The sequence below is a fragment of the Sarcophilus harrisii genome, chromosome 3 (genome assembly GCF_902635505.1).
Source record: "Sarcophilus harrisii chromosome 3, mSarHar1.11, whole genome shotgun sequence".
Classification (NCBI taxonomy): domain Eukaryota; kingdom Metazoa; phylum Chordata; class Mammalia; order Dasyuromorphia; family Dasyuridae; genus Sarcophilus; species Sarcophilus harrisii.
In genome coordinates this window covers 529,413,199-529,437,943 of record NC_045428.1, presented here as the reverse complement: position 1 = coordinate 529,437,943, position 24,745 = coordinate 529,413,199, and the positions used below count along the sequence as shown (strand labels likewise).

At 34.2% G+C, this 24,745-nt stretch overlaps 1 protein-coding gene across 14 annotated transcripts in view; it reads right to left on the bottom strand.

Moving 5' to 3' along the window:
• The window catches only part of SUPT20H (SPT20 homolog, SAGA complex component), a 55,016-nt gene extending 32,067 nt beyond the window's left edge, over window positions 1–22,949 (bottom strand). For 7 of the 14 annotated variants that reach the window (XR_004233288.1, XR_004233289.1, XM_031961978.1 and 4 more), the window contains exons 1-16: window positions 22,790–22,949; window positions 20,228–20,333; window positions 17,419–17,454; window positions 15,692–15,750; window positions 15,522–15,588; window positions 13,894–14,023; window positions 12,271–12,374; window positions 11,334–11,450; window positions 11,149–11,202; window positions 9,892–10,031; window positions 8,074–8,230; window positions 7,721–7,777; window positions 6,508–6,579; window positions 5,442–5,599; window positions 1,240–1,272; window positions 211–325 (exon numbers count right to left, since the gene is read on the bottom strand). Coding sequence is in view for 12 of the 14 variants with exons in the window: in XM_031961978.1 (XP_031817838.1) it covers window positions 211–325; window positions 1,240–1,272; window positions 5,442–5,599; window positions 6,508–6,579; window positions 7,721–7,777; window positions 8,074–8,230; window positions 9,892–10,031; window positions 11,149–11,202; window positions 11,334–11,450; window positions 12,271–12,374; window positions 13,894–14,023; window positions 15,522–15,588; window positions 15,692–15,750; window positions 17,419–17,454; window positions 20,228–20,230 (1,302 nt within the window). In the remaining 2 variants the exon portion in view is untranslated. Of the gene's footprint in view, window positions 1–210; window positions 326–1,239; window positions 1,273–5,441; window positions 5,600–6,507; window positions 6,580–7,720; window positions 7,778–8,073; window positions 8,231–9,891; window positions 10,032–11,148; window positions 11,203–11,333; window positions 11,451–12,270; window positions 12,375–13,893; window positions 14,024–15,521; window positions 15,589–15,691; window positions 15,751–17,418; window positions 17,455–20,227; window positions 20,334–21,782; window positions 22,689–22,789 lie in introns of those variants that run through there. The other 7 variants (XM_031961982.1, XM_031961989.1, XM_031961985.1 and 4 more) reach the window with 5 other exon arrangements.
• Between the last annotated feature and the right edge of the window lie 1,796 nt (window positions 22,950–24,745).

Sequence of the window (24,745 nt, the reverse complement as noted above, 5' to 3'; positions counted from 1 at the left end):
ATTTTTGCCAAGACAAAAACCCCTAAGCAATTTTAAAATTACATTGTTAAATAGGGAATAACTAATGATAGCATGAGTTTGTAACTTGTTGATCAAGATGTACAAATAACTCTGTACATGAAATGGTAAAAGAATCCTTTTTAAAAAAGAAAATCATTTTCAACATTCTAGTTGGATTACTAATAAGAAAATAACAATGATCAATCTTACTTCCATTTCTTTCCCTGGAGAAAGTTGACTAAGATTGCCAGATCCACTTGAATGAGACATCTTCACTGGACATTTAGCTTCATTCTGAATCAACTCTTGATATTGATTAATTATTCTGAAATATGTAAGATAAAAAATTTTATTGATACTGCTTCAAATGCACTCATTACAGATACAATGAATGTAAAACAAAATTCCCATGAAAATATATGAATAGTCAGGATCTTGACAGAATTTTCAGGTTTTTTTTTTCCCCCAAGTTTTTTCTAATAATATACAACCAAACTCTGACATTCACCAAAAAAGTTCAAAGTAGGACCTAATCAATGGTCAGATCACATGCCAATTAAATTTCCCTTACTGACAATGCAAATATCTGATCTTAAATGGCTTTAAAAATCTATTTTTTAGTTTAACCAAGTTAATCAAAAGCACTTGCTTATAGCTTTTTTTAAAAAAAAAACCCAACTTTTAAGGGCAGCTAGGTGGTGCAGTGGATAGAGTGCCAGCCTTGAAGTCAGGAGGACCTGAATTCAAATCTGGCCTCAGTCAGTTAATACTTCCTGGCTGTGTGACCTTGGAAAAGTCACTTAACCCCAATTACCTCAGCAAAAAAAAAAGAAAAAAAGAAAACAAAAAAGAAAACAAAAAAAAAAACTTTTACCCAGCTAAAATTACTCATTAAATAAAATGATTCAAAACTACCTTTCTAATGTAGCCTCACTTAACATTGTCCATTCATTAGCTTAAAAAAAGTGAAAGAAAAGAAATTACATTTTAGGCAACTGTAGAATCATAATTTTAAACTAGTACAGGACAAAACTTAACAAAACATAACATTCTCATTTTATAAATTAGGAAACTGAAGCCCAGAAAGAGGTGACATGATAGAGCTAGATAGTAACAGAATAGGAACCAGAAAGAAATCTGAGTTTTCTAATATCTAACTGGTAAAGCACTTTGTACTGTAACATGCAAATTTATTCCCTCAATAAAAAACAAGTAGAAAATGAGATCTGAATGCTTTACCTTTCAGCGTCAGTCTTTGATCCAATTAGGAACCTGAAGTATTAAAGAAAAATTCAGATATGAGACATTTCCTGAACCAGTAGATGGATACTTGTGGAAATCTCCAGATCTAGAACTAAACTTCAACAAGTTATAACAGAAAAATGTAATTCTATGCACACTCTTGATTTTTAAAATTGCCAGGATAATATAAAACAGGGTTTTGCAATAGATTTGTTACCTAAAGCATTATTTATGACATCAAGTAAATGAAAATAATGTTCAGGAATTTAGATTCTCAAAGTACATGAAGTCAAATTTCCTGAATTGGAATAAAGGACTCTCTCCTATTTAGCCAGGTTTAACCTCATTAACTGGTTGGCAAACTCAGCTGCTGACTTCAATTTATCAGATCATGTGGCTGATAACCTTCAAAGAAATTTTTACAATATTTTGATGATCATACAAACTCTCTTCTGTTGCTTTTTCCTTCTTTTTCTCCAACACTGCACTAATTTTTTCCCTCCAAGTCTACCTTCTTAACTCCTTTCATTTGCTATTATACCTAGGTTTTAAATAGTTATTTCTTTGGAGTCTGTGTCCCCATGATCTTCTGGTGTTCCCATTCTTCTAATTCATATTTTGTATGTAAGCTCCAAATGTTTGATTTCATTGTCCAGTGAGGTGATTTCATTTACTACAAATTTATGATGCCTTATTTCTCTTTAAGAAGTAAAACCAGAACACTGGTGATGAATAGAAGAAAGTGGTGGTAGTACAGATTCAAAAAGGAAGAGACTTTAGTGATGCTTCACCAATAGAGAAGTTGTTTTCTAAAAAAGCATAGTGCACTTCCTTTCCCCTCCCAAATAAGAAGTCTCTAGAAGTGGACCGTGAGCCCTTTATAAGTGTCTCCCATTGCTTAGCACAATACTATGAATAGAGAAGGCACAATGTTGAATTGAATCTAAATTTGATATATTTTCCATCTGAGGACTTAATTATTGCCATCACTATAAACATTCTACTCCTAGTGACCAGTTAAGTCTAATGCTGAATTGTAGGAATAAGCAAATGCCCATAAACACTATAGACAAATAACATCATTCATCCAATTCCTCAACTGTAAAGTGTTGATGGACTATAAGAGTCAATGATCATCAAGATCTCTTTTAACTTTAATAAATTTTAGAAATAAGTATCTTTGACCCTAGGAAATCTGTCTCTCATCCTTTCTCTCTAAATTATTATATTATATATAGACAAGGACATGTCTGGTCATTCCTGAAAGTGGTTATTTGTAACCCCAACTGGATATTTAACTCAACATTCACAAAACTTTGTCTATGACTTCCTCTTGGTACTGAGAAATTGAGGATTTGGGGAAAAATTTTGGTTTATGAAGAACAATAACAAGCTGGAGCATATCCTGAAGGAGGCAAGTACAAGGGTGAAGTAATTCAAATGTTTGCTACCAAAGAATCAGTTGAAAGAACTAGGGATGGCGAGCCTGTAGAGAAGACTTAGAAGAGACATAATAGCTATAGTTAAATACCTGAAGGGCTGTTAAGTGGAAGAAATAATAGGCTTTATTTTGTTTGGCTCCACAAGACAGAACTAGAAACAATGGATAATATTGGAGAGGTGGAAACTTCCTTATACCTGAGCTAGCAATAAATGGAATATTCTACTTTAGGAGATGAGGAGTTTAGAGTTGTAGAATTGTAGAATTGTAGAGAGAATCTATTAATGCTTCAGGTATAGTGTTGAGTTTTTCTGGAATCCCTTCTAGTTCTAAGCTCTCTATTCTTATAAAAATCTTATCTCATTTCTCTGCTTTTAGAAACCACTTCAAAAGGCTGCTCTAAGGATCAAATGAGATAATGTATGGAAAAGGATTTTGTACAACTTAGACAAGTCCTTTATAAATATCATTATAATTTTACCTATGGTGACAGTTTCAAAGTTTCTTCATTCTTATCCCATTTTCTATGGTTCTCAAATGAAACCCAAAGCCCAACCTTTTTTTATCAGATGATTTCTGCACCTACTTTAGAAGAAAGAAGTCTTTAGAAATGGGCTTCTTTCCTGACAGCTTTCAGATCCTGCTTTTTTTGGGGGGGAGGTAATTATCCCCTTTTCCCTCCCTTTCCTGTCCATTTTTCCTTCCCACCTGCCTAAAAATACGCTGCAATTTCCTAATTCTGCCAGATTAATTGCCATCTTGGTCTTCTTCGAGTACAAAGGACAAAGACAATGAACAATGGTGAACTGCTAAATATCTTTTAAAGTTTCCTATACTAATTCTTTCCTGACCACCTACCTATTCTCCTCAATCCTCTGAAATACAAAAGTCTCTCCAAGAAAAGTCAATGCTACTGAACCTGATTTTTCAAAGATTGTTTCTTATATTGCCAAATCTTATATCTTTTTCTGAATCCTCCTCTTGGAATTCTCCGCATCATTTGAAACAACTGTTCTTTTCTACTGCTGGATTCTGAGATATTAGACACATCTTATTCTCTGTCTACTGGTAATTCTCAGAATTCTTTTGTTCCTCCCCCTCATCATAGTTCATACTACCCCAAGATTCTGATTCTTAGACCTTTTTGCTTTTTACTCTATACTCTTCTCCTTTGCAAACTTATTTAATTACATAGCTCCTATTATCACCTCTATACAGATAACTCCCAAGTTTCTATTATTAAGCCTTACTTTTCTTTCTTTTTTTTTAAATTAAAGTTTTTTTGTTTTCAAAACATATGCATGGATAATTTTTCAACATTGACCCTTGCGAAACCTTGTGTTTCAAATTTTCCCCTCCTTCCTCCCACACCCTCCCTTTACATGACAAATAATCCAATATATATTAAACATGTTAAAATATGTTAAACCCAATATATGCATATGTAGTATACAATTATCTTGCTGCACAAGAAAAATCAGATCAAAAGGAAAAAAAATGAGAAAGAAAACAAAACGCAAGTGAACAACAAAAAGCGTGAAAACGCTCTGTTGTGGTTCACATCCAATTCCCACAGGCATATCTCTGGGTGTACATGGCTCTCTTCATCACAAGATCATTGAAACTATAACTCTTACTTTACTTCTGAACTCCAGACTCTCATCTCTACTCAGATGTCCTATTGGCTCTTCTGGGGGAGAAATGCCTAAAATGAGGCTTTTTCCATCTCCCTTAAACTTCCTTTTCCTAGTTCTATTACTGCCACTAATATTCATTTGGCCTCTATTTTCAAAATCTTAGCATTATCTCTGCTTCTTATCTCTCAGCTCTCAAACATCCAATTCTCCATTTTACTCCGTAACATCTGTTCCCTTTTTATTCCCACTGCCACTTTAGTCTAGATCATTACTGACACTTTTCTGAAGAAGTGCACTAGCTTCCCTGAAGGTTTTTTCAATTCCATCCTCCACAGTATGAAAGATTCTTCATTATTGTCTAATAATCTTCTTTATGGAAGTTGCTCCTTTGCTCTATTGAGTAATACTCAAACTTTGCTGAATGGCATTCAAAGTGTTGATAATTTGGTTTTACTCTCCCTTTTTAGCTATCAACCAAAATTCTTCCTCTACAACTTTTCTATACTACACTTAAACTAGATTATTCTGTCTCCAAATATGTCTTGCAATCTTCTACACTCACACTGTTCTTTATATCTGGAATACTATAGCTCTTCATACACATACCCCCTTCTTTCTCCCTCTTTTGAATGCCTCCTCATCCTTTAATAATTAATTCAAATGCCAAATCCTATGGGAAGTCTTTCCATCTTTCACATTCTAACTTTAGATGACAACCTTTACCCTTAAATCCAAAGCAACAGCACCTGGTTTAACATCTCTTTAAACTGTCATGTTTCACTATTCATTATTCACATGTTTTACCTCTTTACCTAAATGTAAACTATAATTTTATCTTCCTCAGTTTTTACAAGTAAACTGTATACAATAGATGCTTAATAAATGTTTCTTAAATTTAAACACAAGCATAGAAAATAAATTACCTCTTTGGGTTTTTAAGCAACTCTTTAAATAAAGTAGGTAACTAAACAAACTAAAATTTTCACCTTATTTCAAATTAAAAATTAAATGATTTTTATTTGTCAAAAGTCTATCAGAAAATTTTGCAGATAATAAAAGCTCAAGAAATGTTCATGTATAATCAGCTGATCTAAATACATGTGTATTTAAACACAACTTACTGAGTTGGTGTTATTGGGCTCTCAGTTTCTTCGTCACTTCTATAAGTCTGTATTTTACCATAGTAGAGTGGATTACCAAGTGACTGAAAAATGGTTAGCTTCGTTTTCTGAAACTGATTACCAACTTCACATTCAAACACATAATCTTCTTTTATCTCCTAAAAAAAGATAAAATATCACAAATAATGTTCTTCCAAAGCAAGGCAGAAATCCAAATAAATGGTAAAACAGGGGAAAAGGTAATTGAGCATCTGTACGTGAGAGCCTGCTGTAACAAATTCTGACAATTCATAGGCCCCAACTGATGCCCCAACTTCATTCCACTGCCCCCTCACTTCTCTTCACCTTGCCCCAATCTGGTAACCGGCAAACGGGAAAATGACTGATATGGCACCTGGCTTTTTAAGTTTTTGCCTAGCAATATAAATAACTTAGAAGTATTTTTTATATTATTTATCACATCGAAAATACAATGGCAATTTTAATTCCATGAACCCAGCTTGACAGAAATATGATAGATACAAATAAAGGACACAGAAAATGAAAATACTAAATATTAGAAGGATATATCCTAATTAAAAAAAAAACCCAACCCTAATTTTTATTATTTATAACTTTTTCTCTATTCAAAGAAAGAATCCTCTATTATTTCAATTTTGAGGATAACCTAATTAATTTGAAATCTTCCCACTAAAAAGATCTAGTAGTTGCCATTTTCAAAGAATAAGACTAATAGTGACTTTTTTTCTTCAAGATCCAATTCTAGAAGAAACATACATCACAGATTTACAATAAAAAGTAAATGATAGTAACCTATACTTGTAGAGAAAATCAAAAAAACATTTAGAGTTGGCTTCTAATAAAATTATTTATATGAATATAACATTCATATAAAGAACATATTCCCCACTCCCCAGTTCATGGGGAAGCCTTAAGTTCACCTTATGAAGCCAGATGTCTTCAATTATTTTAAAAAAAGATAACTCTTAATATTTCATAAATTTTGTTCCAGAACATCTTCACTAAGCATTAGAAACAGAGATTGGCAGAAGTTTCAATTACTCACATGTGCTGGCCAGACAGTTGGCTGTGAGTCATCAGATTTGATAGACTTTTCCACTTTAGCATACTTTTCCACCTAAAAAGTCAAACCAACAAAACACTAGATTGTAGAGCAATGAATAAAAAAGTTTGAAAGAAGGAAAAGAACTTAAGAAGTTCAATAATCCCTTTGGTTACAATTCTACAGAAGAACTTTTTAAAAAATAAAGACATCAGTTCAAGAAGCTATTTAAGATGAATGAAATAACATTCACCTATATAAACACAGTTTAACAATGTTTAGAACTTGTCTTTTTATATGTTCTGGAAAAGCGATTTGTCTTTAAAATAATTCCTACCCAGATTTCTTACCACTGAATAGTTTCCATGATTGAAACTATATTTATTTGGTGAAGACTTAAAATTTGCATAATATTAATTCAAAACTCCATAATTACATAATTTTTGTCTGAGATCTAAGTAACTTTTAAGAGTGTGTCCCCAGTATTTGTACTAAAAACTTATTTCTGCAGAATTAGTTTCCAGAGAAACACATAAACTACTGAAATAAAAAATTCACTCTACACTACTATCTTCAATCTATTTCTTATAATAGTTTTATAAACGAGTATATTAGAAAAAGAGACCAGATAGCATAATGGAAAGAACATTGGATATGGAGTCTTGGGTCTTGTTTCTTACTACAGATATGACTGTTGCATTTTCATCTGTAAGATGAGAAAGTTAGTTCCTTCTCACTCTAAATCCCATTCATTTTAGAAGAGAAAGACCTACATGAATAGTGGTAGGAAGACAAAATAGTGTTATTTTATAAAGATAATCTTCCATTCACTTATGGTTCATAGGTAACTAAGCTTTTAACTGATCATCCTAAAACTTTCAATTTAGAGTATAATTAACTTGAGAGAAAAAGGACATTAACACGTTATGATCGTGAAAAACTAAATCAGTTACAGAGCTCCATTTTGTATTCAGCCTACTTTGGGAGATAATTTGATTAATCTTGCCCTATAAAAAGAGTTTAGTCTTTTAATATCTTGAGCTATTTTATTCACAACATCCTAACACAGAGTATAGTAAAAAAAAAAAAATAGCATTTTAAATGAATTAATTACTTTTAAAAAATTATTACCATATATATAGAAAGTTGGTTCAAAATTTAAATCAGCATTGGCTAAACTTAGTTACCTTTTGTAGAAATAAGTTAATTAACTTACATCCACTTCTGAAGGTGTAGTCAAATAACAGGGATTCTGTTTCCACATATCCACACACTAAAAATTAAGTAACAGGGTTAAGTATATTGAAAAACTATAACAAAGTAAGGTTTTATTTTATCAATAAATATCAATTTTTAAAAGACAAGGGGGGGGGCAGCTAGATGACTCAGGGCATAGAGCACCTGACCTACAGCTAGGAAAATCTGAGTTCAAATCAGGTCTCAGACACTTAATATTTCCTAGCTGTGTGAATCTGGGCAAGTCACTTACCTCCAGTTGCCTCGCTGAAAGAAAAAAAAAAAAAAAAAAAAAAAGGGAAGAAAAAGGAAAAAGAAAGAAAATGGGCTTACATTTCCAGCTTTAGAAATTTTGAGGTCATACTGCTGGGCTGTTTTTCTCTCTTTTCTTTTTTGTAAGTAATCAAGCAATCTTAGCTGTGGAGGAGCTGTAGAGTGGGATATGTCCTGCTGCCGATTCAGGGAAGATCTGGAGTATCTCTTGAAACATCTGTAAGATTGTAATATTCAAAATTAAAAACAATATTGAAAGAAAGCTTTAAAGAACATATGCAACACACAGGAGGCCTTAAATTTGTGGTGGTTATTTTAAATTGGTAATATAATAAAGCAGCTTTCCTGGAAATATTCATATATATGCTTTTATTATTCAGTCAAAATTTAATGCCTCCTGTGTAAAAAAAAAAAAAAAAAAAAGATATTCAGAAATAGTTTTTCATTCTCTCCAACATTAGTATATATTTAATGTTTTAAACAAGTCTCAAAAGGTATTCACAATGAACATATTTATGCTAAGCAAATTAATAATGGTACTCAAGGACTTTGGCCTAAAATCTGACAATGTCAGCAATAATATTTATATTGAGCTTTAAGGTTTTCCAAAGCATTTTCTATCTCCTTTGATCCTCACCACTCTGGCTGTGGTACAGCCAGACTTACAGATAAGATGAAATGATTTGTTCAAGAACACAAGACTAGTAAATGTCAATGTTGGTACTTGTAAACTACTTCTACTAGATCACAACACAGATGTTAATCTCAACAAGACTGGCCAGAAAAAAAGACCATACCAGTTTGTGGATATTAACACAAGAATAAGAAGTTTCGGCTTTCTACTTTTGAGACTCATTGAGGTTTCTAGGCTTCATTATCATAGTCTCCTAAGAGATTGTTCATCTTGCTAAGGCAGCCCATGTACAAAATGAAGCATCTACTCATTCTTTAAGGACTTGAGGCAGACAGAAAGGTGGTTCATTCCATGCATTTTAAAATACTAGAAGCAAGGATCTTAAGAATGAAAGACAATATGCTAAATAATAAAACATTTTAAATGTTGATTTAAATTAAGGAAACAAAAGAAAAAATTCATGAATTCATAAATTCCAATAGAAAAGAGAATTTTCTATCTAATTACTGGTTATTTCCAATTGTCTTCATTAATAATTACATTGTCTTAAGTCTTAATTGAACTTGCATAGTTCAGTATTATAAATTAGAATGTAAAACTTCAGATATAAATTTATTACAAGAAAAATATTGTTCCCATGTAAGAGCAGAACACATCAGATTTTTCAAGCCATGTCCTAGCTCAATCAGTGATAAAGGGGCCAACAAAGAACTATTGCAACGTGAGAAAATTATTCTCACGGTGATTTTCATTGAATTATTCATAGTAAATAACACTATCACTTATAAAGCATGTGTAGAATATATAGCTAAAACATTAATCTAGATACTATAAATGCGATTATGTATGTTTTCTACAGTTCCTGACAAAAACCTGAGTTTATAAAATACCATTTTTAAATTAGTGACCAATCTAAACATTTAATTGGGTACTAGTTTATTCAAGAAGTAAAAAAACTAACATCCTGGTTCATATGTAGCCTCTTCTTATCTACTTTATTTTTAAGTTTCTCTATAATGGGTTTTTAAACTATTGGAACTCTGGAAACTTGTTCTAAGAGTCTCAGAAAAAATTTTAATTAAACATTGGGACTGCAATGAGATCAAAACCAAAGCACACAAGCTCCATAGGCCACGTAGGGGAAAAAATTATTGATACAATAAGAATTCTGGCAAAAGTTAGGACTGCTAGTTACAGTAGAATCTACTTAAGCATATGTACAATTGAAGGGCAAAGAGAATTACCGCTTCATTGGTCGAGTATTCATCTTCTGTTTATTATAGAGCAATCTGTTTGCAGTACAGGTCACAGCTATAGAAGGATCAAGACACAATGGTTCTGCTGTGGCTAAGATAAGCTGGCTCTCAAGAAGTAGTTTGTCTTCCTGAAATATAAACAAATATTACTAGCACATTTGAGACATTTTAATACTTAATAAAAAAATATATATTTAGACATTTAAATACTTCTTGTACCTTCAAACATATTGTGAGTGAAATGAAATTCTTCATTTTAGAATTTCAACATAAGACTTCAAGGATTTGGTAGGATAAAAAAACTTCTACTGATTATACAATAATTTCTACAGTCATATTAGAAGTGTTTATTGATTAGATCACTGTTTTCTTTATAGTTGAGACAGGGTCAAAAAAAAAAGAATTGCTTTAGAATGTAATTTGTGCAGATTGGCCAGTAGCTAACAGAACAAAGCCAACTACACTTGTTTATATAAACTGAAAACACTCAATTTTACTTCAAAAATAAGTATATAAATATGTACATATGCTTTCACTGACACTAAAGAAACTATGTTATTAATTTATTAATCTTTTATTAGCACTGAATTCTATTTTAAAACAGCACCATGATTCAAAAATTTTAAATCTAGAATTGACAAATCAATGTTATGGCTAAATAAGAACTTTTGTAAAAGAAAAAGCATAGTTTATACACTTATCATTTTGTTAAACTGAAATAGTTGTTTTTTTCCCTCCCAAGGAGAGAAATGTCCAAATATTTATTACTGTAATGGTTAATGATTCTCTTATAATCACATCCTATAGAAATGATTTAAATTACTAGACTGAGTTGTTAATTTTCTTTACGGGGGCTGGATTACAGGGGGAGGGATTTCCTAAATGGAATAGAGGATGGTGTGAAAGAAGGAAATGAACTAATTAAGATTTGAAAAGTGATGACATGGATTCCACTCAAAATACTTTAAGACTAGTATTATCATATCATGAGATTAACTGATTGTTAGATAATTTTCGATTCCATTATTAAATCTCTAATTTAGAAATTATCAGGAGGGAGAAGATAAATCCAATGTGTCCAGACTAATTCAAACCCCCAAAGAGTCTTGGAATGTTTAAGGGACTTGAAATGTGGAAAGGAATTTTGTTTTATAAACTTCAACTATGAATATATATGTAAATTCATGCTTTTGATATTTTTTTTATACCTACGATCTTTAATGGAAAAAAAAATTCTGAACTTACTTGTGTCCATTTATGGTTATCACTTGTTATAGAATGAACATCACAGATTAAAGTCTGAAAAAAAGTAAATAGCACATCTATATAATAATAACAATGAGCAAAGGAATAAATTATGCAATTAAAAATTAATCATCAATTAAAACAAGAACCTACAATTTAAGAATTTAATTTAAAAATACTCTCACCTGCATTGTTGGACGTAAGAGAATATGTCTACTTTGGTAACCTGGAGATTTCATATTCCCAGATTGCCTGTAGTCACGTATTTCTGCTATGACACACCCACAATGAAAAATATTAACCTGTGTAAGAAGACAATTTTTTTGAGGAAAGGAGGTAAATACTACTTTCTTTCTTTCTTTTTTTTTGCAGAAGCAATTGGGGTTAAGTGACTTGCCCAGGGTTACACAGATAGGAAGTGTTAAGTGTGAGGCCATATTTGAACTCAAGTCTTCCTGACTCCAGGGCTGATAATCTAACTACCGCGTCACCTAGCTGCCTCTAAATACTACTTTCTTAAAGACTGAATCAAGATTCTGAAGCTGTGTTAAAATGATTTTTTAGCATAAAACATTTAAACTAGGCTGCTATTTTTTGCCTCACTTTAAGAAAAAAAATTAAAACCCTGATTTAAGAAGTCTGGATAAAAGAAATGAAGATCCAGAGTTTAATAAAAGGAAAACTGATTATTTTAAGAGTTAAATAGATGTCAAAGGTAAGAGATTAGTCTTAACAAATACCAAAAACTTTGTCTGCAGCAAGAACATGTAAGCTTATGCAAATGCATGTCCATAAACATTAAGTCATTCTCATTCTAGGAACATTTGTAATTGTTTTGGTAACTGATAACTGGTGAAGTAAGTACAACAGTAGGAAGCAAATAACTCAGCCTATTTATGTTAGATTCAGCACAGAGCAATCTATTGTCAAGAATATTCAGCTTTTATACCTGAAACTAAAAACATTCTAGATCCTACAACAAATCAACTTTCCCCTGGTAAAGTTTGGTAACTCCTTCCACTTTCTAAAAGGGCAGTTAGTTGTTACACATTAAATGTAATCTCTCACCAAAAGAAACATGCAACCAATAAAAAGGCAATTTAAAGAGGAAATATTTTTTACCTGAGATTTTTCAAGGAGATCAACCAAAATAGGTGGTAATTCTTCAGCATCTAAATATTCAAGCAATTCTCCTTCTTCATAAGGCAAGCGAATGGTTTCAGAATCTAAATTTAAAAATGATAAAGAAAAATTGTGAATAAAGGAAAAGGAAAGTATATTTTCAGAATTTAAATCCTCTTTCTCTATAGGAACCACAATAGACACATAAAAGATCAATGAACATAAAGCCATTCATTTAAAAGGATTCTAAAGCTCCTTTTCACTTAAGTTACATCAATTACCAAAATCGCTCCACACAGTCAACACTAAGCTAGGTTATGGGGACAAGATGTTTAGATGAGATGTTTTCTCTGCTCTCTCAGAGTTTAAAGTGTAATAAGAGGATAAAATACAAATAAATAATGACAAAATACAATATATTACACCCTAGATCTACTGGAAAGTTGCAAGACAAAGTGCCATAAAAAGTGGAAGACTTAACAACTGTTGTGCCTGGAGAGCAAGTGGCATATGGGTTATGCTCAAATGGGAAGAAACTTAACCGAACAAGAGAAGAGGGCAAATAAGGGCACATAAAATCATATAAAGAGACCCATGGGAACATGTTGGTGGTGGTGGCTTTTCTGGGGGTGCTAGTAATAGGAATGAGGGGGTAGAATGAGAATATTAGAAAATAAGTTTCTGAAGAGTATCATGAATATTGGAAAAAATCAGCAGAACTCTTAAAAAGCAGAATGGCAACAGACTGTGGAGAGTCTTAAATGCCTGGAAGAAGAATTTACTTAGCCAGACACATGGAATTACTGAGTATTTCTGAAGAGGAATGGCCCAATCTGATATAAACATAAGAAAAATTAAATTAATATAATAGATGGATTAGAGGAGGTTGGGGAATAAAGGGGTGGGATAGGATGGTATAAAATATAAATAATTCCTCCATTAGGATGGTGGCAATGTGAATAAAGAACAAGGGATGAATGATAAACTACACAAAAGTATGAGGTAAGGAAAAAAAAGATAAGACAAAAAAATCTTAGGAAATATTTGACCAATAGATATGAAACCAATTCTGTCACAATCAGTACCAATTCAAGAAAATTATTAATACAAAACCCAATACATATAAATTCTAGGCAACTGTCTACTGGTTAAAAAGAAGTCAATAATCGCAATGGTTTTTACATTCAGGGGGACTGGTTTCTATCTTACATAAGAGAAAGGTGGCAATTTCTTGTATTTCATCATAATAAATTATTTTGATGCTTAAATAGTTCATCTATAAAATAGTCATTCATAACAGAATTCTCTTGATAGCACAATTGCAAAAGGAAATTGAAACCAAGACAAAATGAAAACTTTTTGGCAGTATGCCTATGTATGTTTTAAAAATAACTCAAACCATAATATTCACCACACTAAAATTTATTATGTAATCTATAACTTACGTTAAAAAAAAAAGTAAATTCCTTTACTAGTCTTAAAGATGTGGAGGTGAATCTTAGTTTTCAAAAGCTCTACCAGTTGAACATAAATTCTAACAGGTCATACTGAACTAAAAGACTCCAGAGTATGGGTCAAGGGACAAAAGTTAAAAGCCAAGTGTTGTACGCATATAATATTTACCTGAACCATTCTTTCCCCTGAGCATCAGAGAATAGCCCTCATTTCCTGGGTATAGATTGACTACCAGACAGGAGAGCGTTTCCTGCATAACAAGTTTCTCTAACAAGTTCACATTTCGTCTCAGCTTCTGCTTTAAAAGGAGACAGAACTCATGAAAATAATCATTAAAACATTTGATGTATAAATGATTCTTTTAGAAAAATGGATCCAAGATTACTTACTGGAACATTCAACAGTTAAATATAATTCCTAAGGTAACTAACTCTATAGGGCACAATATAAGCAAAGAGGCATTCCGAGACACTTTCCATATCAATAAACCAACACGTGCTTCAAAGAGAACTTGGGTCAGTATAAATCTAAAGATTTTTTTAAAATGGCAATCAGCACTGTGAAGGCATTTATTTTCAACTGAAATTCATTACATAAAAAATATGAGGGCATTTTGGTCCATGTTATTTTTTCTTTCCCCAAATTGCAAAAGAAAATGTAAAATACTTTCTTTGAATTACTTAGAAGTAGCCAGTTTTGATAATTTTCTACGCACCTTATATTATTTTCTTGGCCTTTAGAGAAAATTAGAATCAAATTACTCTTCATCTCCATTTAAAGAAATTGTTGCAAGAGATTATTTTAAATTGTTATCAGTATTTTATCAATAAACACATTCAAACATGATTATTTTTATTAGATTTTTATGCTGAGGCAGATATTAATCTAAATCGAAATGTGTTTGAGATGATCAAAAATACTATTTTCAACAGCAAATGAGGAACTATCAAATTTCTGTAAAAATTTTAACTAATACAATGGAGAATTACCATTCTTGAAAACATCTTGAAAATTAAAAACAACAAAACTAAAAACCCTATTAAAAAATATTAAAGAACAAATTATTCTTAGTTTTAACTAGCTCAAGTTTCAAGTAGAATCTCTGGGAAAGAAAATCACACCATTATTGTTTTTGATTAAAAAACAAAAAAACAAAAAACCATGGAACATAAGAGGGAATTCTTAAGTAGTCTAGGAGTAACCTAGAAAAATTCAAATAACTTCTTCCAAAGGCAAGTTGATTCCTGTGTATAGTTTCTAGATATAATTTTAGAAAAGCACAGGCCTAACGAATCTGGCCCCAACAGATCTAGCTAAATTACCTACTAGTTGAATTAACTGTTTCAAGTACCTATATCTGAATTATTTTGTGTTTTTAATACTTTAAAGCTAATCTTTCTATGCTTATGTTTAAGATCATCAAATTACTCATTTACCTTTAGATTCAAATGATTTTCTGAATGTACAAGAATCACTTTAGGAAATCACTTACTTCCAGCAAAAAAAAAAACTTAAGGAAATGGTTTAGTATCTTTTATCTCGCCCTGATCCTGTGATGTTAGTTCTTAATTTTCTGCTATGTGCTTCCATATTCCTAAAAAATACAACTTAGGGCCAAGGATGGTAAGGTCTTTAAAAAAGCTTATATAACTGGCTTGAAATTTACCTTGGAAAAATTCAAAGATATTCTCCTAAGAATATTAAAAATGAAAAAGTCATTGTTTATATATCTCCATTTAACTATTTTCCTTGCATTTCAATGGGTATTATACCACATAAAGAAAAATTCTACTTACCTTTATCTCAGGCTCTTTTTCACATTCTTCTATATATAAATCATATAGTTTCTGAAATACAGATTTCCTTAAAAATAAGAAAAAAATACATAAAATTAACGTAACCATCATAATGATTATAAAACACCTCCTATTAAAACTGTACTATTAAAATTTTTAAGTGTATATACCTTCCACTAGATAAATACTTCCGTTTAGGAGGTCTCTGACGGGCACTTTCAATGACATACTGGGGGGAAAAAAAAGGAATCTGTGAAAACACTGATTTATTTTATGATTTAAACAATTATTAAGATTACAAAGTGACTTTACCAGAAAAGTACGTGCAAGTTTCCAATGTATTTTAAATTATGCTTTATAAAAAAATTCAATTATTTGTAACAATATAACATTTAAAGATCAATTGGCAACACAAGATTCCAGAACTTGCTCTTACCATCTATATTATTGCTGGGAAGTTGTCTAAATTTCTAGAGTTTTAATAGCATATTTAATTTAGAAATTAATTAAATTGCTAACATTCTTAATTTCCACTATTTGCCCCTCATAATTGTTTAAAGTCAGTGGGGTCCTAGTAGGTAAAAGGTACATGATTACAAAACCCAAGTAAGAGATAGGACTTATATTGTGACTATTGTAAAAATTATCTTAATAAGCTTTCAATGTCATTGTTTGAAAGTTTCTTCCACAATGGGTTTTTAATTATATCATGTCCAGATTCCAACTATATCCTAAGTTTTTCTCCCAAAACACACCTACTTGAAAATGACTTCAACACAGCTCAATCATAAAACTCTCAATGAAGGGTAAGAAATTCATTCTTGGAGAAACAAGAGATAGTAACTATTATAAAAGTTAAACAGTTTCAACTGTATGAAAAGCATCTGTATAGGACTAAATTAATTAATCTACTATATTAAATTTCTCTGAAAAGGGTTCGGTATCCAAGATATAAAAATAATTAACAGAGAGCTATCAATATTTTAGTTTTACAAATACAAAATACCAAAATCCATTACTTAGAAAAGTGGACAATGTATTTGAAAAACTGGTTCTCAAAAAATGAACTGCAAACCATTAAGAAACATGAAAAAAATACTGCAAAACACTAATAAAATATAAAACCAACTCTAAAGTGTTACCTCATACCCTTGAGAAGAAGAAAATTGAGATAGATGATGAAAGACAGGAATAATAATTGTTAAAGGGGTTGTGGAAAGATTGTTGGTGAAGGTGTTATCAGTATAATTACATTGGAAAGCAATTTAGAATTCTATAAGTGACTAAAATGTCCATGCCCTTTGACTCAAGAAAGTATATTTTTATATATATTTTAGTGATTTTTAGTGATAGAAAAGATTTGGAAACAAAGTAGATGCTCATCGATTGGGAAATGGCTAAAAAAAATTGTAGTATACGGGATACTGCTGTGACGGAAGAAAAAATTATATATGTGATGAAGACAGAAACAAAGAAATATCTCCAGGAAATGATGCAAAAATAAGCAGAGCCAAAAGAAAATTACTACAACACTGTAAATGAAAAGAGCAACCGTTAAAAAAATCAAAAGTGAATGTTGCAAAATTAAAAAACAAGGATGACTTGAAAAAAGAATTATGAGAAGACCACCCATCCCATCTCTTTGGAGAGATAGCAAGTCCATAAGGGTTGTATATTACATGTTTTCAGACTTTTTTTTGATCAATTATGTTTATTTTTATTTATTATATGAGATAGCTCTCTAAAAAGAAGAGGAAAAGGATTTTGGAGGAAATTATAGTGATTTAAAAAACAAAAAACACCCATAAAAAACTTTTTAAACAAAGGAAAACTAACCAGAATAACTCACTCGAAACGCAAAATTATCTAAACAACAAAATTTCAATAACTTTCTTACCTCTGCACGATCCAAAGCTAATTCTAAAGTCTGTTGCTGTAATATGATTGGAAAAAAAAATTTGCTTGTGAATATATTTTAATAATATACAATGTAATATGCATTTGGGGAAAAGACTGCTTAATCTAACATTCCGTTATTATTATTATTATTTTTTTGGTGATTCAAAAATTTTATTATTGATGATCTTTCTCCAATTTTTTTCTAAGGAGTTACCTTTCATTTGAATACAAGAAAGAAGGGAAGGAAGACAAACATCTATATCTTCACAACTGGCTCAACAAAGTCTCATAAATACTTCTTTTTCCAACCCCACAATAATGGATGGCGCCAAAATATTTTCAAATAGAATAATTTTTAATTCACATAAAAAGAGAAGAAATTACAGATTTAGATCTGCAGATCTCATCTCTAAATACTAAAATATGTACTAATTCTATTTAACATTTTTTTTTTGAGCCAGATAATCTTCAGCTTTATTGGTTACTGTACTCATCCTCTAAAGTTATCTAGGGGAAAAAAAAAACCTTAACTATCTGCTATCTTTCCTCTACAACAAAATCAAATCCTCCCATTCTAAAGAAATCTGTGCAATGATTCTGAATGTTAATGATGTTCTATATATATTTTTTTCATTGTAAGTTGGGCCAAATCCAAATCTTAATGTTCACAGAAGTAAACATTATCAAATAACTAATTGTGATAAATCTCAAATACTTTGAAAACCAATATGAGTTTGAAATGCAAGATTTTTAATACTTAAAAAAAGATAAAGAAACTCAGTAGTTTTATTAATATAAACTGAGGTTCTTATCTCAGAAAATTCCACATAAAATCACAATATTTCTAAGATTCCTCCAAAATTGTCTGGTCATTGACCCCGTATTGTCCGTGGTTTATTTATTTATTTATTTTTGTTAAAGATTAATATGCTATTTTCTTCTCTAGTAGATTAAGATACACTGATAAACTGACTTGTCCAGAGTCACTGGTCCAGACAACTAATGAGTATCTGAATTCACATTTGAATGAGGGTGTTCCTGACTCCAAATTTAGCATCTATCCAATGAACAATGCATCTAGATATTTCTATTTTAAAATAGTAATATCTAGAATTTTATATAGTACTTTAAGGTTTGTGAAGTTTTTTTTTTTTTATAAATAATTATCTCAGTTTTCATATCTCCTCACTTCTTAGGGCTCCTTTCAAATGTTCCCTTCAGCTGACAACCTTGCCTCACACTTTCCCAGTGAGGTCATACACCAAGAGCTCCTCTTTTCCATCTCCTGTCACTGAGATGACTATTGGCATTAACTACTTCTTAACTCTTGTCTCACATGAAGGACTCTTGCCCACTCTGCCACCTGTACAAATGATCCCACTCCATCTTTTTTCCTCCAAAATATCGCCCTGTCAACCACACTCTTGTTATCTAACTTTGATCTCTCTCTCTTCTCTCTTTCTTATGGTTCATTCCCTATTGCCTACAAACCTGCCTCTGTCTCCAACATATTAAAAAACCTCTCCCCTAATACTTTTACCCCCTCTATCATCCATATCTCTTCTACCTTGTTGGCAACCTCCTTGAAGAAGACTGCTGACAATATATATTTGCACTTTCTCTTCTCTCATTGATTTCTTGATCAAGCCTTACAATTCTAATTCCAAACTCATCACTCCAGCAAAACTGCTCTTTCCAAAGTTACCAGTGATCTTAGTAGTCAAAGTTCCATTGGTCTTTTCTCAAACTTCGTTCTCCTTTTCTCCTTGATATTTTCTAGGTTATCAAGACAGTTCTCTCTCCTGGTTCTCATCCTATCTATCTAACCATTCCTTCTGACTCCTTTGCTAAATCCTTCTCTATATCATGGTGTATAGCCATAGGTGAAGTTTCTAGGGATTCTATCATGGGATCCCTTCTCTTCCTTCACCATCCCCATACTATTTCACTTGGTGATCCCATCAGGTCCCACTGATTTAATTACCATCTTTATGTAAATAATTTAAAAATCTACTTATCGTTCTCCAAACTCCAAATGTCTTCCAAACATCTTGAATTCACTATGTTCCAAACAAAACTTAATGTTTTTCCTTCTAAACTCTACCCCTGTTCCCCAGCTTCTTTACTGGTATAGAGGGCAAGACCATCCTGCTAGTTCAAGTTCATAACTAAGAGTCATCTTAGTTTCCTTACTCTCTCTCTCTTCCCATTCCCCACCATATCCAATCTGTTATCAAGGCCTGCCAATTTCACCTTTGCAAATATATGCCTGTCTTTTGACTCTTTTTCTATCACTAGCAATTTAGCAGTGTTTGGCACTAACAAGTCACTTAATAAACGTTTACTGGCTAATTTTATCCTTACAACAAGGTAAATGATACTTCTATTCTACAGCAAACAAACTAAATGACTTGGCCAGCATTACATAGGTAGTATTTTGAAGCAAGATCTGAACTCAAGCCTTTCGGACTCAAGGTCTGTTGCCCAAATTCTTATGTCATCTAGCTGCCTCAAAATTCACTCTAAGAGGCATTTACTTTGAGTTGTATATAGAAACCTGATCTGTGCCTGAACAGTTGGGCTCACCTATGAAACAGAGTGGCTGTGTAATTCTAGAAAAGTCATTTAATCTCTTGTTGCCCCATGCAATCTTTTTGATATTTATTCCTTAACAGGAATCAGCAGTCCTGATCTGCCTAGCAGAGGAAATTTCTGGGGGGGGAAGGAGGGAAGGAGAGAAAAAGTGGGTGGTTATCCCTAATCTAATGAAATCAAAGGTCTGGACCCCTTATATCAATATAACTTACCATTGTAGTATAAAAAAAGTTATCCAAAAGGAGAAGAAAATAATTTATGTTCGCTGATGATTATGTCGTGATGGTGACAATCATGTCCAAGATCAATTTCCAAGTACTATTGAAATTAAAAAACAAACAAAAAACTTATTAACAAGGTGGTCAAACTTGATGGTTAACTTGACAAATTACTTCTGACAATCATATTTTTAAGCATCTTGTATAAATGCCACAAAAGCACTTTCTAGAACATCCATACAAAATCTTTAAATCATTTCTGAAAAGTACAACACTGGATAAACACATTTAGTTTGTATATTACATCATCAAACACTCATAGTTTCCAACATTTCATAGTCTGGAAGAATATAACTGAATAGATTATCAAACACTAACAGACTTTCAAAGAAGTAAACTTTTATGATCTTATGGGCTAGTTATCCTCTCAGACAGACATCAGGGTTCACTAAATCCTATTATGTACAGTACAATGAAAAATTCTATTAATTTCGTTAATCCCTTAGGATAGTCTTTTTCTCCATAAAAGGGGAGCAAAATATATTTTGCTATTGAATGATAAACTTGGACCTGGGGTCTGTGAAGACCTGAGTACAAATTCAATTTACTTATAAGCTGCGAGACTAAAAAAATTTACAACACTTAACTTTAGCTCATTTTCCCATTTATAAAGAGCTCTTATGTACATCAAATAAGAATAAAATTTAAATAAATTATTAAATAATTAATTTAAATAAATTAATCAATTAAATAAATTAATTTAAATAAATTAAATTAAGATAAAATTTAAAGAGCTTTACGTAGTTATTAATCCATACAATTTTTTTCCTTCATTCCAGTATTTAATTAGCTTGTTGAACTTTTTATCCACCATTCTTATGGAGAATTATTCTTAACTTTGTATTGCCAGCATAGCACATAATGGAATAGGGAGAATAGGCATTTATTATGTCTACCACGTGTGCCAGATCCAAAACTAAGCAATTTAGGCAATCTCATTTGATGCTCACAACCACCACCCTGAGAAATGCTGGAAACACATAGTAGTAGGTGCTTAATAAAGCTATGTCTATTGATTTTAGAGATGAAGAAACTGAGGTTCTGATTTGCCTTTGTCAAAAAGGGAAATAAAGAGCATAATCAGGATTTAAATATCAGTCTTCTGATTCCAAATCCAGTGTTACAATTTTCTGCCACATACCTAATTAGTGCTTCTGGAAAAACCTGAAAAATGAACTTTTTAATGCTGTGATTTCACCAATTTATACTTTAAATACAGGCAGGATGAGAGACTGACCACAATTTCAAAAGTTTATGACTGACTAAATTTTATTTTCAAAACAGACAAGGTTGGTAACTTTAAAATCCAACTTAAATAAACCATTACCATCGGGTGAATTTTAGCCATTTTAAAATTACTTTGAATGATCTAACCACCTAGCCCTCATCTCTTTATCTATGTAGACTACAGAATACTCCAGAAGTCAAACCAATTATGTAGTCAACAACAAATTTTTTTTTTGTCAAGCAACAAATTTAATTAATTTACCCTTCCATTATTTCTATGATACTTCACCAGATTTCTATGTTCTTCCGTCACTTGAGTCCCTAGTTGGTGTTCTTTCACGCTTACTCAAGGTAGTTGTACTCATCTTAATTTGGAAAACCTTGCAAGAGAGTTCTTATCAAGGACTTTCAGTAAGTTGCATATATGAGAATAATAATAGAAAAGATTCCCTTAGGGCAAGTGCCCCAGCATTTATGATGCACTCTGTGTTCTAGTTCTACTTCTAGGGCAGTTCATTGAGATGCAGACATAATTCCCTTAAAGGTTAGCATCTAGGCCGAATCACTAGGAGATCGGAAAGGCTACCAGTATGGGAGCCAGAGTCCTCACTGACAAGTCACAACCTCCAGGGGCCTGAGATGCCTAATGTGTAGAAGGAAGGCCTCGATGGCCTTGGAGGTCCCTTCCCAATCGAGATCCTGGATCTTGAATTGTATTTGGAGGACGGCCCCTTCCCCCCCTTACAAACTTGAGGACGGATCCTCGGGGTGGTTCACATTACTCCATACTCAGGTTCGGGTCAAAAGACCATCTTTTAAAAACAAACACTCCTATTAGGCCCCGAGGGCCTCGGATCGCAATGGCGTCACAGTGGAGGGAGCTGGGCCACGGCCAGGAACAAAACCCTTGACAGGTTTTCTAAAAATATATTTAATGGGGACCCTAGGGAGAGTCCTAACCGGGGCGGGGAGCAGGGGGATCCAGGTTTCCCAGGGGACGCCGAGGCTAGGCGGGGGCCTGGCGACCCCAGCCGCCCTCGACCCGACACTGCTGGGGTCAGGGGCAGGGAGTGGAGACGACTTTGCCCGATGCACATCCCCCGGCTCCTTGGGACCCTAATAAGGCCTCTGAATGCCCCAAGTGCTAATGAGTGGCCGTACGGGCGGAGGGGGCCCGGTCAGGCCGATGGCGGAGGCAGGGCCGGGCCGGGCCGGGCCGGGCCCCCGCCGCCCGCCACACCCTCCGCCTCCTGCCCGCCCGCTCCCTACCTGCCCCAGCGGCAGCGGCGGCGGCTGGGGCGCTTGGCCTCATGACGGCGCCGCCAGCTCCGGCCTTGGCAGGACGATCCACAGCGAGTGAGCCGGAGGCTCCCCCCCGATCCAGCCCTGCCCGGCCCCGCCGAACGCACTCGGCTCCCTCCCTCCCTCCCTCCCTGCTCGCTGCCCGCCTAGCCGGCGGCCTGTTCCGGTCTCGGCGCTTCCGATTCGGCCCGGCCCCCCGCTCGATTCTCCGCGGCGGCGGCGGCGGCGGCGGAAGGGGAGGAGCCGGGGGTGGGCCCCCGCTGGGAGGGCGGGGCTGGGAGGGCGGGGCTGGGCCCGGGAGAGGGCGGGAAGCTCCTGGCCCAGGGTCAGGACTGCAGCGGCCAGTGCGCTCCGCCTCTTGCTCGCCTTTCCCCTTCTTCCTGTCCTTCCGAGGTCCTGCGGGGGCTTGCGGGGCTTTTCTGTGCCTTCCCGGCGCTTTGCCCACCCCCGGCTCTCGCTTGGTGGCTCTGCGCTGGTGGTCCCATTTCTGACTCCCCCAGTAATTAAATAAAAGCTTTGTGCTCACTTTGCCGCTCTGATTCCTTCTTAAACTCTCCAAAGACTTCCTTCCAGCGTCCCACTCCCGAGCTTGTGTCAAATCAAAGCAGCAGAACCTTAGCAAAGTGTACAAAAGCCCCTCTCTATTAACGTAATCAATCCACAAGCATCGATCAAACATCCATTCTTTACCTAGCACCGCAATAAACTAATCACAGGGGAGATGAAAGCAAAAAACCACCCCCAAACCCAATCCCTTCCCTCAAAAAACTCACTTTCTAAGAGGTGAGAATCTAAATTATTTTTAAGAAATAATAGAGGCCATTCACATAGCCCTTTAGGTTTTTTAAAGTGTTCTTGCATAAAAAAACTAATTTGAGCCTCACAATAATCCTGTGAGGTCGATGCTTCTATTACTTCCATTTTATCGGGATAAATCTTCGGAAACTAGATGACTTTAAGAGGAAACTGAGGCTGACAGTTAAAGGGATACCCTTGGTCACAGACAAATTCGGGTCTTTCCCCGGCTGGATATTCATCTGCATCCACCCCACCACCTTGCAGCCTTCCTTAAGTCTTGCCAATGAATGAGGGAAGCATTAGGTGCTGATCATATGGAAAGCATTGTGCTAATTTCTGGGAATAACAAATCAAAAAGACAGTCTCTGAACTCAGGGAGCTCACCTCCAAAGAGTGGGGAGACTACGTTTGGAAGATTGTCTTAGGGAAGAGCAACAAAGTAAGGGCTTTATCTTCAATACTATGCTAAGAACTTTTTGTGATGGCCACCTATTTTAAAATCAGTGGAGAACCTGGAATTCAGGTTAAGGGGAAATTCTAGGTCTTTATTCTTTGCAGAGGTGAAGACGGATGGCGATAGGATGTGTGAGCAGCTGCCGCAGGAACCCAGTCAGCAGCCTCTCTGCCTCTCTCTCCATCCACCAAAATCGTCTCTATGTCATTTCCTATACAACAAGCACATCAAAACTTGCACAGAGAGTGGGCGGGGCCATTCTTTCTCCAAGCACATATATTAATAGAGTATGGTCCAATTGCTATTTAGCCTCATGTGTTTGGGACCACGATGCATCAACTCGAGCTTCAGCCCATTACATCTCCCACCTCCTTTTATTTTAGAACACAGGTGGTCATGCCATCCCTGACTCCTCAGGTAGGTCAGAGCCCCCAAGGGGAGGTGATCACACCCTACCTGACTTCTCAGAAAAGGCGGTGAAAGCACTAAAAAGGAGATGATCACGACCCCCCTGACTTCTCAGGAAGGGAGATGAAAAGCACCAAGGGGAAGTGGGGGTTGCTAGCGGGTTTCTGGGCTGAAGGGTCTTATTATGCACAAACCTATCAGCATGGGAGGTATTATACAAGCACATAGCAATAACACAGAGGCTATTAGGGATGACTCTCCCC